The 14,048-nt window shown below is 39.9% G+C and overlaps 2 protein-coding genes across 2 annotated transcripts in view; one reads left to right on the top strand and one right to left on the bottom strand.

Moving 5' to 3' along the window:
* C2CD3 (C2 domain containing 3 centriole elongation regulator) overlaps window positions 1-10,101 on the bottom strand; it is a 142,723-nt gene extending 132,622 nt beyond the window's left edge. Inside the window, exons 1-3 of the mRNA XM_080815490.1 lie at window positions 9,890-10,101; window positions 4,176-4,445; window positions 994-1,151 (exon numbers count right to left, since the gene is read on the bottom strand). Of these exons, the coding sequence (XP_080671616.1) occupies window positions 994-1,151; window positions 4,176-4,445; window positions 9,890-9,944 (483 nt within the window). The 5' untranslated portion in view covers window positions 9,945-10,101. The remainder of the gene's footprint in view (window positions 1-993; window positions 1,152-4,175; window positions 4,446-9,889) is intronic.
* Window positions 10,102-10,370: 269 nt separating this feature from the next.
* PPME1 (protein phosphatase methylesterase 1) overlaps window positions 10,371-14,048 on the top strand; it is a 65,236-nt gene continuing 61,558 nt past the window's right edge. Inside the window, exon 1 of the mRNA XM_080816051.1 lies at window positions 10,371-10,667. Within this exon, the coding sequence (XP_080672177.1) occupies window positions 10,567-10,667 (101 nt within the window). The 5' untranslated portion in view covers window positions 10,371-10,566. The remainder of the gene's footprint in view (window positions 10,668-14,048) is intronic.

The following is a 14,048-nucleotide window of genomic DNA, read 5'->3' on the forward strand; positions in this document are numbered from 1 at the left end:
TTTTTTCTTCTTTTTAAGTAATCTCTGCACCCAATGGTGGGGCTCCAACTTAGGAACCTAAGATCAAGAGTCACATGCTCTTCTGACTGAGCCAGCCATTCCTGTGCTTGTCGTTTTATAAGAGGTTCTTATATCTGGTAATGCTGTATATGTTTTCTCATATTTTTAAAACTATTTTCTTATATACCTGTCTAAATTTCTGTATTTTAGAATACATTTGACAAAGCATAAAACTCATGAAATTTCTAAGCGATTTGAATACTCAGAGCTTTCTAAGAAGCACTCTCAAAGAGTGTCCCTCAAAAAGGATCCTTCTATGTTCTTCCCCACCATCCTGTACATACACGTAGCAGTATGCACCTAGTATACACCTATCAGTCTGCATTCTACCTGTTATTCTTCTATTTCCTCCTACGTGACTTTGGAAAACTACATGAAAAAATCATCTCTTATCTCTTTATCCTTAGTGGCACAAAATAATGTATAAAAAAAAAGGAAGGCTGAATCAATGAATGCACACACCAAAGATACCACTTACATGAGTCAAACAAGCAATTAATGCTTGACACCATGTTAGGAGCTGTAGGAAAAACGCAGAAAGTAGAAAACACTGTCCTGCCTCCGAGTTAATCTACGTACTAGAAAGAAGGGAAGTTAAAGGGAGACTACTAAAACATAATTTTAGAGATTGTGTAGGATTATAACTGAATGATAATTATATAATCAATGTTATAAATTTAATAAAGAGTACAGAGAAGATGAATGCAGTAGGAGCTGTGAAAGACCTGGCACTTGAGATACACAGTAAAGCACTAAGAGGGATTTGGGTAAGTAAGATACATTATAGTCTTTGGGTAAAAACATGAACAAAGGCATGAAGCGGGAATTAGCATGATATATGGGAGTCATGTACCTATCTATTCTACAAACAGACTCAACTACTGGTGCTGTAAAAGTTTTAGTCTATACAGAAAATAATTAAAATATTTTTACCTGGAGTTCTCCAAGTTTCTTGGACGTTGGTGAAACAATGGTAAAAAATCCACTGATGTGATGGGTTGGAGAAAGCTGGGCTAGTCCACTGATCTGAACTCTACCAACTGGAAGATGGTCAATTTTGGTGATTACTTCCAGCACCAGCACAGCCATATCTAATCAGAAACAATTACAACATACACAGATATTTTTCATTTATTTTCTTTTCCTTTTTTTTTAAATGGGCAGAGGGGCATACATCAGAAAACTTGTTTACTTAAAAAAATATATTTTATTTTCAAATAAAACACTACCTACCACATCAGTCTGGGGCTGGGCAAGAGTGAACCCATAATCAAAAGAACAATAAAGTTTTAGGGAAGAATGACAAATACCTCACACAGAGAAAAAAGATTACATTGATGTAATTAGCAATGATTACAGGGTGTGAGGAAGGCTTGTGTGTGGCTTGGCTATTAAACAGTGAGGTTCTCTCAACTTCCTTTTCAGTGTTTTGCTGTTTTGATATAAAAGAGCCCAACTATTTCTGCTTGCTGCAGCCTGCCTAGTCTACAGGGATGGGAGGGGCTCATCACCTGAAGCCTGGTGATGGCTTACTTGGGATTGGGGCCCAGTGTTGGCTTTGCCAGGCTGGCCACCAGGCTGCTTCCTCATGGCTTCCAGAACGATGCACTTATTTTCTTTCAAATGAAACATGCATACAAAAGAGTACATAAAAGAATAATGAACCAAATACCTACCACATAGCTTAAGAAATAGTTATATTTTCCCCAACTTTACAGTGAGAGCATACATCTTGTGAACTAATGTTTGATCTTGTGTCTTCATTTTCTAATAAACACATCATATTCATGTCCACAGCTGGGCCTCACTTACAAGGTTCACCTCATCCATCTCCTATTCAAATCCTACCTTCTACAAAGCTTCTTTCCTAAATAGATTTATAAAATGTGAATACTGACCCATTTGGTGGTTAACCCTTCATTTTAATAACGGGAAAATAAAGACCCAGGAAGATGAAATGGCTTACTCAAATTCAAGCAGCCAATTAGTGCACAACACAAGTAGGATTCTCTGGGGCACCTGGGTGGCTCAGATGGTTAAACATCTGTCTGCCTTTGGCTCTGGTCACCATCCTGGTGTCCTTGGATCAAGCCCTGCAGCGGGATCCCTGCTCAGTGGGGAATCTGGTTCTCTTTCTCCCTCTGTCCCTATCCCCCTGCTCATGCTCTCTCTCTGTACCTCTGTCTCAAATAAATAAATAAAATCTTAAAAAAAAAAAAAAGAAAAAAAAAGGAAGTAGGATTCTAGTTTCATAAGAACTTACGATAAACTTGGCTCTTAATAACTTCCTGGAATATTCATATGATATTTACAGTATGTGCCAAGTAATCAGACATTTAATTACTTACTGCCTGGCACCGCTTACTACTATTTCATACATATAAGTGTTGTTTTTTTCAACTAATCTGTAAGTTCCTTTTGATCAGATACTGCATCTACAGTTTCTTTATTCCCCACACTGCCCAAGACTTTATATTTTTACAAGATTCACACCTACAGTGTGCCAGGTAGTGGACCAATCATTTAACACAACTTTTTTCATTGAATCTTCTCAATAATTCCTACCACTAGTGTTATTATCCCCCATTTAACTAACAGGACATCGAGGTTCCAAGATCTTAAGGAACATCTCAGCAGCACACAGCCATCCAATTCTGAAGCCAGAGTTCCAATTCAAGACTGACTTCAAAGCCCATGTTCTTCTCATTCAACCAAGCTGCTTCTTCATGAAAAAGCAAGGTGAAAGGGCCATTTTACAGATGAGAAAAAAGGGGAGTCAGACATGGGGAGGGACTTTCCCCAAATCCTGCAGCTGATAACATCAGTCTCAAGTTCAAATACATTCTTTATTATACCACAAGATGCTCAAATAAATGTCTGATTTGTTGATCATATTAATAAATATCTTGTCTTACTGAAGAATTTTTACTCTTCATTTGTTAAATTAGGTTTATAGTATCCAGGGTATCTATGGGTATCCTATAATAGTAATTATCACTTCCTACTTAGTATTTTAACTAAATTTCTCTGTGAATTTAGTTAGAATTAGATACCATTCTGATTAAATTGGTTCATTTTTCTAATTCCCCACAGGGCCTACAGCACAATGACTTCGAAATGCTAAGTGCTCAATATGTATCTTTTGAGAGACTGAATTTTTTGTTCTTTTTATCTTGAGGTTTTCAAAATTTTTTGATAGAATATAACCTTCTTAAGGACAGTTTAACCTTTATTTCAACTCTGATTCTCTAATAGTTTTAGACCAACAATGTTTACATGCTACTTAATTTTTACTGACTTGAACTGGATTGATTTGATAAATAACCCCACCATCCAAAATGTGTTTATGCAAAAACCTGACCCAAATAGAGAAATACAGTACACTTATAATGCTTTCCTTGAACAGAAATGAAGAAATCTTGACTCCTGGTTTCCTGTAAAGGGATCCTTCCCTGCTCTGAAAACCAATATTACTAATCCACTAACCCACTCATTTAGCATGTGTTATCTTGCACTATTAATAAAGTTCATATACATACGTACTATATGTAATGTGTATATATATATACACATTATACAAAAATTATATATCATACATTATACATTATATATAAATCCTAACACATATATACTTTTACATATACTTTTATTTTTATACATGTAAATATATATATTTACATACATATATAAAACACATATATATTATATAACATATATATATGTTCTTTCCTTGAGCATACTATAAGTCTCAGAGCAGAGACTACAGTTATTTCTTAAAGCAGCATGGTGTGGTGAAAGTGTGTGAGTTTTGGTGTCTGACAGAAATTGGTTCAAATCCAACTTTTGCCATTTCTCAACTATATAACTTTAAAGAGTATTCATTTCATTTCTGAACCTGTTTCATTGCCTATAAAACAGAAAATGTCTTTCTTGCAGGGTTATTAAGTATAAGAAATAATATGCATCAACTGCTGGTACATAGTATACTCTCAATAAAAGGGCTATTATAAAACTTCTTTCACTCAACATATACTATGTACACTATCACACCCACTGCTAACAACATAATACATGTTTATTAGGCCTGCAGGTAAAATGATAAGACAGAAACATACCAGTTAGATAAGAGGTAAACTGCTTTGGACCACAGCGAACAGCATAACGGGTAGTTGTTCTCACAGCTTTTGGTTCAGTCTGCAATGCGTCCCTAGGACAAAATAGGGTTCCATCTGATGTTTCTCCCCACCATCTCACTCGGACAAGTACACAAGTGGGAGGTTTTGCAATCTTCCATATGACTTTATTGACAGTAAGTTTCAGAAAGCAGCGTAGCTGGCCTTCAACAAGAGGTGGTAGGCTTGTAGATGGAGAAATATCACTCAAACCTGCGGAGAAATCCAAAAACAAAAGTCAAACTTTAAACTAAATATAGAAAAATAATCTGCTTTTTGAATGAGAACGCATTTTCATCTCTACAGAGAGATGTTTTATCTTATGTATTCTAATATATGAGAAGCAAAGAGCAAAGCGGACCATATAATAACCTATCTGGTCACTTAAGTGACCTTGATAATTAGTATTCAGGGTCTGATTCAGGTTATTCTAAGAACATAATACCAACTCAAGATATGCTAAGACAAACTCCTCTTTAATTGAAAGATATCATTTCATGCACATCAAAACGATAAAAGCTTATACTGTTGGAATGGCTAGAATCAAAAAGACAAGAAATAACAAGTGTTGGCAAGGATGTGGAGAAAAAAGAACCCTCATGCACCACTGGTGGGAATGTAAACTGGTGCAGCTACTGTGGAAAACAGTAAGAATGTTCCTTAAAAAATTAAAAATATGGAGATGCAACGTGGGAGGTTTGGGGGGTAGGAAAAGAATGAAACAAGATGGGACCGGGGCGGGGGGGGGGGGGAGACAAACCATAAGAGACTCTTAATCTCACAAAACAAACTGAGGGTTGCCGGGGAGAGGAGGGTAGGGAGAGGGTGGTAGGGACACTGGGGAGGGTATGTGCTATGGTGAGTGCTGTGAAGTGTGTAAACCTGGCGATTCACAGACCTGTACCCCTGGGGCTAATAATACATTATATATTAATTTAAAAAATTAAAAAAATAAAAAAAAATTAAAAATCACCCCATTGATAAAAAAAATTAAGAATCACCCCATGGGGGCGCCTGAGTGGCTCAGTGGGTTAAAGCCTCTGCCTTCAGCTCAGGTCATGATCCCAGGGTCCTGGGATCGAGCCCCACATCGGGCTCTCTGCTCCGCAGGGAGCCTGCTTCCTCCTCTCTCTCTGCCTTCCTCTCTGACTACTTGTGATCTCTGTCTGTCAAATAAATAAATAAAATCTTAAAAAAAAAAAAAAAGAATCACCCCATCATCCAATAATTTCCACTACCGGGTATTTACCCAAAGAACAAGAAACACTAATTAGAAGACATATATGTACTCCTATGTTTATTGCAGCATTATTTACAGCAGCCATGATGTGGAAGTAACCCACTGATAGATAAATGGATAAAGGAGATATGGTGTATGTACAAAATGGGATATTACTCAGCCATAAAAAAAGAATGAGATCTTGCCTTTCAAACAACATGGATGGACCTAGAGAGTATTATGCTAAGTGAAGTAAGTCAGACTGAGAAAGACAAATATTATATGAGTTCACCTACATGTGGAACCTAAACAAACAAATAAAAAGTAGAAACAGCGGGCGCCTGGGTGGCTCAGTGGATTAAAGCCTCTGCCTTCGGCTCAGGTTATGATCCCAGGGTCCTGGGATCGAGCCCCGCATCGGGCTCTCTGCTCAGCAGGGAGCCTGCTTCCCTCTCTCTCTGCCTGCCTCTCTGCCTACTTGTGATCTCTGTCTGTCAAATAAATAAATAAATAAATAAATCTTAAAAAAAAAAAAAAAGGTAGAAACAGACCCAAAAATATAAGGAAAAACCGATGGTTGCCAGAGGGGAGAGGAGCAGGAGGATGGGCAAAATAGATGAAGGGGAGTGGGAGACACAGGCTTCCAGTTATGGAATGAGTAAGTCATGGGAATAAAACATACAACATAAGGAATATAGTCAATGGTATTGTAATAGTGTTGTATGGGGACAGACAGTAGTCACACTTGTGGTGAGCATAGTATAACATATAGATTTCTGGAATCACGATGTTGTACACCTGAAACTAACATAACATTGCATGTCAACTATACTTCAATTTCAAAAGATACCATTTCAAAAATATAAGCATAAAGGGGCGCCTGGGTGGCTCAGTGTCTTAGAGCCTCTGCCTTCGACACAGGTCATGATCCCAGGGTCCTAGGATCAAGCCCCGCATCGGGCTCTCTGCTCAGTGGGGAGCCTGTTTCCTCCCTTCTCTCTCTGCCTGCCTCTCTGCCTACTTGTGATCTGTCTGTCAAAAAAAAAAAAAAATCTTTAAAAAAATATAAGCATAACAACAGAGTACATAGGTTTTTAAAATCTCAGAAGTGGTTGAAATTTTTCTTCCAAGTAGTGTTGTTTTTTATTATTGCAATGTCCAGGTTTTAAGATATGTTATCTTTACCTCCTACTTTAAAACCATCACCAAACATGAAACAGCAATAACTCCCTTCACTCAATGCTCAAATGATTAAGTCTATAGCATATGACTCAGCATTCCAATAAAGACCACCTTAAATTGTGTATTTTCTTTCCTGCCAACATCATTCAGTCAATGAAAACAGACACCACCATCTTCAGATTCTGCCACCATTTTTTAGTACAGTACTGGGCTCAAAATATTTACTGGCTTTTATATTTATTGGATTTCAGACAGATAATAAACGTAAACAAAGCATTTAATCATGACTTTCTTTCTTTTTTTTTTTTTTTAAAGATTTTATTTATTTGACAGAGAGAGAGAGAGATAACAAGTAGGCAGAGAGGCAGGCAGAGGGGGAGGGGTAAGCAGGCTCCCCACCTAGCAGAGGGCGAGATGCAGGGCTGGATCCCAGGACCCTGGGATCATGACCCGAGCCGAAGGCAGGGGCCCAACCCACTGAGCCACCAAGGCGCCCCTAAACATGACTTTCTATAAAACTTTCCTTTAATGACCCAGACTATCTTCCACTTATAGTTACCTCCTAATCACGATGTAGAGATTTAAGAAACTATATATATGAATATGAATATTATTCACTCATATAAAAGAATGAAATCTTACCCTTTGCAACAACATGGCTGGAGCTAGAGCGTATAATGCTAAGTGAAATAAATCAGAGGACAACAAATACCATATTATTTCACTCATGTGGAATTTAAGAAACAAAACAAATGAACAAAGGGAAAAAAAAGAGAGACAAACCAAAAAACAGACTCTTAACTATAGAGAACAAGCTGATGGTTACCAGGAGAGAGGCTGGGGGTTGGGTTGGGTGAAATAGGTGATGGGGATTAAAGTGCACACTTATGAAGAGCACTGAGTAATGCATAGAATTGTTGAATCACCATACTGTACACCTAAAATTAATATAACACTATATGTTAGCTATACTGGAATTAAAAAAAAAGGAAACCATTCCTATATTACACATATCTTTCTATTACTCTTTTTTTTTTTTAATCTTTCTATTACTCTTACTTTTCCCTTGGAGAGTGGTCATGCTCAACAGGAAGAAAATACATTGGAGTATAACAGATCAGGAGATCTATATATGTCAGTCTTTAGATTTGTAAAGCAAACACCTTCTCTGCTCTCTATAGTTCAAGATGACCCACCATAATCTTTATGGATAACTAATTTTGATGTAAAATAATACAGAGGTGTGTATATGAGCATTACAGCAAATATATATATATGTATCATACACACAGATATATACACACATGGTACAGCAAGAAGGAGATTCTTATGTTATTTCTATTTTTATTTTCCTCCTATAAACCAAATATGCTTGACTGGTTTGGCATAGGGAGCAGCAGCATTGAACATACCCATGCTTCCATTTCATATCCTCCCATCATTCCTGGCCGGAAAGGTACTGCCTCAAAACTGCCTTAATTATCTTTAAATGGCTTGGATAAGATTCACGTCCAGACTGTAGATTCTGTCTCAATCCAATGACCTAATGTACTATCACTATTCTTAATACCAATTTACCTGTAATGTAAAAAGGCAAAGTCACACAAAGTTTGTTTGTTTGTTGTTTGGAGGCAGCCCTATAAAGATTCAATTTCCAGTTTCCTGATCTGTCCTGGGTTACCAGGGCAACTGTTCTCTCTGCAGCTAACATTTCTCTGCTCTTCTGGAGAGCATGTTTCTCCTTAAGCCTACTATTCTGATAAGGTCCTCTTGCTACACACTCTTTCATCCTCTCAAATCCTTCAGAGATCCTCATGCCTTCACCCCCACTCCAATACTTCCACACCCTGTCACTCCCCACTTTCTTCCTCTCTCCTCCACAACTATCTTTCCCAACTCCTGCCTGTAGCCCTTCATTCTTCATGATTGTCTTATGTTTGACTCATTCAGCCACTTACCGACTCCTGCTTTATGCTAGTTCTTGGGGTTTCAGTAATGTATAAAACATGATCCTTGACTATTATAATTATTGACATACCACCTTTCCAACTTATGTGTCTTCCAGTCCATGTGGAACTCCACAAAGGTATACCTTCCCACACACAAACACATATTTGTTATCAAAAACACCTCAGGGACGCCTGGGTGGCTCAGTGTGTTAAGTGTGCCTTCAGCTGAGGTTGTGATCCCAGGGTCTTGGGATGGACCCCGCATCAGTCTTCTTGCTCAGCTGGGAGCCTGCTTCTTCCTCTGCCTTTCCGACCCAGCCCCCTGTACTCTCAGACTCTCCTTCCTCCTCTCTCTGTAAATAAATAATCTTTAAAGCAAACAAACAGTCCTAAGTCATAGAGATGTAATGTACAGCAGAGTGACTATAGTTACTGATGTACTGTATATTTGAAAGTTGCTAAAAGAGAGCACCTGGGTGCCTCAGTTGGTTAAGCGACTGCCTTCAGCTCAGGTTATGATCCTGGGGTCTCAAGATTGAGTCCCACATCAGGATCCCTGCTCAGCAGGGAGTCTGCTTCTCCCTCTCACCCTCCTCCTCTCCTGGTCTCTCTGTTTCATAAATAAATAAAATCTTAAACAAAAATTGCTAAAAGAGTCTTAAAAATTTTCATGAGGGGCACGTGGGTGGCTCAGTTAAGCGTCTGCCTTGGGCTCAGGTCATGATCCTGACAGTACTGGGATCGAGTCCCACAACGGGCTCCCTCCTCAGCGGAGAGCCTGCTTCTCCCTCTGCCTCTCTCTCGCTGTCTCTGGTGAATAAATAAATAAAACCTTTAAAAGAAATTTTCATGACAAGAAAAAAAATTTTAGTGATTGGTGATGGATGCTAACTAGACACTGTGGTGCTCATTTCGCAATATATAGGAATAGTCAATGATGTTGTACAACCTAAAGCTAAGACAATGTTATATGTCGAGTATATCTCACTTCAAAAAGTTAAAAAACTACTGTTATTTTTTTTTATTCCCTTTCTTTACAAACGTTCTGCTTGCACCCTTTTAGCCCTTACCTCGCCCCATTTACTTGTCCGTTTTGTCCCCCCACTTCAGCCCCTATTTCCTTTCCATCCGATGGAGAGCCAAATGCCTTCTCTTTCAACCCTTTGATTCCTTGGTTGTTTCCCACTTCCTTCCCTTCTCCCGGCTGTTTTTTACAGGCGCGTGTGGGAGTCTTCTAGAATTCTTTACACTTTGCTCCCTTAACTCCGCTCATTGCTCTTTCCTCGACCTTTGGTCGCTCAGTTTACCTCTTTTCTTGCGGCCTCGGACGCCCACAGGCCCCTGGCCTTTTCGTTGTTTCATGACGAGCCAGAGCTTTTCTTCGCCAACTGAGTTCTCGCTCCAGCGCCTAAGCTGTAGCCTCCCGCCATCCCTTCCCAAGGCGCCTGCGTTCCCCGGCAACCGGAGCCGCCGGGCAGCCTGGGAAGCAGGAAGAAGGGGCTCTTCCTGTAACAGTCTGCGAGAAGCTGTGAGAAGGAAAGGCGCCAAGACTTCTTTCCGCAAATAGACTACAACACCCAGCATGCTCTGCTAAACTACCTCTGCGAGATTTGACGCTATCGCCTCCAGCTGCGCAAGCGCAAAGGGATACGCCCTTTGAGGACTTCATTGCCCAGGGTGCATTGCCTTTAGGAGTGCTTGTCTTTCCGGCGAGGGTCGATGAGGTCTCCGCTTGGAGTCCGAGAGATCCGTAAACTCCGTTACCCAGCTTCCTTTGTGGAGGGCTGTGGCGCACTTCCGGTGGAAGCGCTGAGGAGAGGGGGTGGAGTTTACGGAGCCGGTGGGCGGTGGGCGGTGCTGCCGGTAGCTGGGTGCTGTCCAAAGGCACTGGGCGTCGCTAGGGGAGCGAGCTGTGACCGGCTGGGCCGCACTTAGCGTGGGACGAAGCTTAGGCTACTGTTTGATTACCTGAGGCCTTCTCCTCATGTCGGCCCTCGAGAAGAGCATGCACCTCGGCCGTCTGCCCTCTCGCCCACCTCTCCCCGGCAGCGGGGGCAGTCAGAGCGGAGCCAAGATGCGAATGGGGTACGTGACCCATACCCCTTTCCCCTAGAGGCCAGGCGCCGGCCATTGGAGAATGGTGTCTCTGGGCGTTTAGAGCGGCACGTCAAGGGAAGCTAAGGATGGGAGAGAATATTGGCGGCGGCCTGGAGACGTTTAGATGGTGTTGAAGGCGGATTTGGGAACTAGGGGAGGCGCCAAGTCAATGGAAATTGGAGGACAAATAGTATTGAAGGAAGGAGGGAATGAGGCAAAGATTGAGAAAGCTGAGAGGATTATTTAAGAGAAGTAGGAGGCACCTCCAGAAGAAGTGATGGAGGAGGTTTGAGGAAAGGTAGTAGAGGTGACAAAAATCGGGAATATCTGTCGGGGAGGATTGAGGGACATGGGGAATGACTGAGAAAAGTTGAGGGGAATTAGGGGAACAACTAGGGAAAGATTTGGGAGTAGTAAAAAGACTAAAAGAACTAGATATTGGAAAAGGAGAGGGAGGGATGCCAGCCTGGGTGGATCAGTTGGTTAAGGGTCTTCCTTCGGCTCAGGTCATGATCCCATAATCCTGGGATCGAACCCCACTTGGGGCTTTCTGCTCAGCCGGAGCCTGCTTCTCCCTCTCCCTGCTGCTCCCCCTGCTTGTACTCTCTGTCAAATAAACTAGATTAAAAACAAACAAACAAACAAACAAACAAAAACAAAAACCTCTTATAAAAAAAAAGGAAAGGCTGAGGGAATTGAGATCATCTGTGGCAGGGTTGAAGGAAAGAAAACTAGGGAGCAGAAGGTTCTAGAGAGAGTTCCTAGGGGTGTTAAGAGGCAGATTCAGGGAGTGAGGGGATGATTAGGAGATTAGGTCTCTTAGGGGAGAACTGAAAAAGTTTGAAAACAGGGCTGAGGAAGATGGAGAATATAGCTAAGTAGACTGTTAAGGGTAATAGGAACGTGCTAAGAAGTGAGGGTAGGGAGTAAGGGGAGGAGTGAGGAGGTGCTTAGAGAGTGACCATAGGCTCTAGAGATGGAGAAAAGACTGAGAACAGGGTTTAGTGAATGAAAGTGCTGCAGAGGTAAGGTAGGGAAAGCTTAAAGAGGATATTTGGGCAGTTGATTTTGCCAGGCAAAGTCTGATGGAAGGTATATACTGGTTAAGAAGACTCAGAATTAATGAAGCATTCAGAGTAGCCAGTTAAAATGTTTTAGGGAAAACCATTTACTAGGAAAGGAGGAATTGTGTTGAAGAAATAGGTTTGGGGAGTTTTAGGTTGTTGAATGGCTTGTGCCAGATTAGGGGGTACTCAGGTATAGGAGAGAAGGGTATGAGTTGAACATGGGAGAGGTAAATACTAGGAAGCAGAGGGAATTGAATAGGCGGGCTTTTTTGAGGGGTATTTGTAGTATCAAGTGGTATTCTGAAGACTAGTAACTGTAAAGAGAAAAGGGATAGGAAGAATATGTAGGAGGTAGTTAAGAGGGTGTGTTTGGAATTCTGGAGATGGGTTGATATGCTTGGAATAAAGACTAGAGAGGAGAAATCTTAGTTTTTAAAGAAGTACTATGTAGAAAAACTGATCAAAAAGGAGATGAGGTACTACACTGCAGTACTGTGAAAGAAGGTCCTTGGAATAAAGAGAAAGAAGAATCCCATAAATTAGAAGAGTAGGGTAGAAAGGTGGTGAGAATTGAGGGGGCTGGGTTTGAAAAAACCAAGAGAGGAAATTAAGGATTGAAGACCTGACTATGATACGCAGTAGAAAGGTGAGAAAACCTTAACAGAGGATAGGTGCTGGATGCACAACGGAGGTAGTAGAAGGCCTCATACAAGGTGTAAAACGGGGATTGTTTTGGCTTTAGACGACAGAAAAGTAAGACTGTAACATGAATAAGGAGGATCTGGAAACTGATCCATGATAGATTATTTGGGAAAATTAACCTGGAGTATAAAAATAAATGTACCATTTATTATTGGTATGTTTCTTAATTGCTGCCTTTCTTAAACTAAAATTTGGTCCTTTAGTATACCAGCACTCTTCTGTAAAAATATATAAAAATATTAACTTTTTAATAATTATATATGCTACAGCTTAGTTTAGAGCTCAGCTTCTCACTTTGTTGAAACAAGTTCTCTGACGATAAGAACTGAAAAAAAAATACTAAGAGAAAATGAATCGAAAATCTGCTTATTAGAATATTATGATTGTTGGTAACTTACCCTCTTTAAATAGATGCTTTGGTCTTCTTTGTTAACTGCTTATCCTAGAAAATAAAGTTCCTCAGGGAAATCCTTCTTTATAATATTGTGAAGAGAAGAGCTATGTTGGTGAATTTTATTTAAGTGGTTTGTTTTCATATATTTTTCTTTTCTGTTTCCTTATTGGAACATTGGCAGGCCTCAGCTGAATCTAAAGTTAGTGGTAATACAGACTCTGTCCCTGCCCTAGAAAGAGAGCTTTCATTTGAAATGATCTCATGGCACTATGGTAAGAAAACCATTCAGAGAAAACCATTCAGAGAATTCTGTATTCTCTAAGGTAAAAACTGAGAGGCAGGGGACAATATTTTTTGTTAATAAATAAGAAAACAAACTCAGGGTGCCTGGGTGGTGCAGTTGGTTAAGTGTCCAACTCTTGGTTTTAGCTCAGGTTGTGATTTCAGGGTCCTGAGATGGAGCCCCAAGTTGAGCTCCACGCTCAGTGTGGGGTCTACTTGAGATTCTCTTTCCCTCTAGCCCTCCTGCTTGTTTGTACTCTCTCTCTAAAATAAATAACTAAGTCTTTAAGGGGAAAAAAAAAAGAAAAATCAAGTCTTCTTCATACTAAGGCAGTAGAAGCTTAATGGTAGGGCCACTAACAACTAAGACTTGAGTCTCTGAGACCCATTATGTTTTTTGGATTCATAGTTGTTATCCTGGCCATACTTAATTTTGAGTCGTGCATCTTATTTCTTTCCAAATACACTAACATTCAGCCTTTTCCTCAGTCTTGATTTATGAAGTCTCACTTCAACCAGTTTTAAAGCATCCTTCTTTATTTCTTCTTCTGTTCATTCATTTCATTTTTCTTATCTACCCATCTTTTTCCATTCTCCTATCTATCTCTTACTTCAAGTTGGACCTGTTCCTTTGACAGTCTCTTACATGACTTACTCTTTCAACTCTTTCAATTCATAATGTCTGGCCTTTAATTTCACTAAGCCTTATTTAAATGTGTTTGCATATTCAGGGTGGTTTTGAGTTTATGATTTTTCTTGAGTTTCCATAATTTAGTTTTTCAAATTAGACTTAAGTCTAAATAATGTAGTAATAACAATTACTTTCTTTGTGCAGGTAGGTACTTTGTGCCAGTCATTGTGGTAATAGCTTTATGTATGTTACTTTAATCTGCTCACAGCCTTGGAAGGTAGATATTTCTCTGC

Source organism: Martes martes, assembly GCF_963455335.1.
Source record: "Martes martes genome assembly, chromosome: 10".
Classification (NCBI taxonomy): domain Eukaryota; kingdom Metazoa; phylum Chordata; class Mammalia; order Carnivora; family Mustelidae; genus Martes; species Martes martes.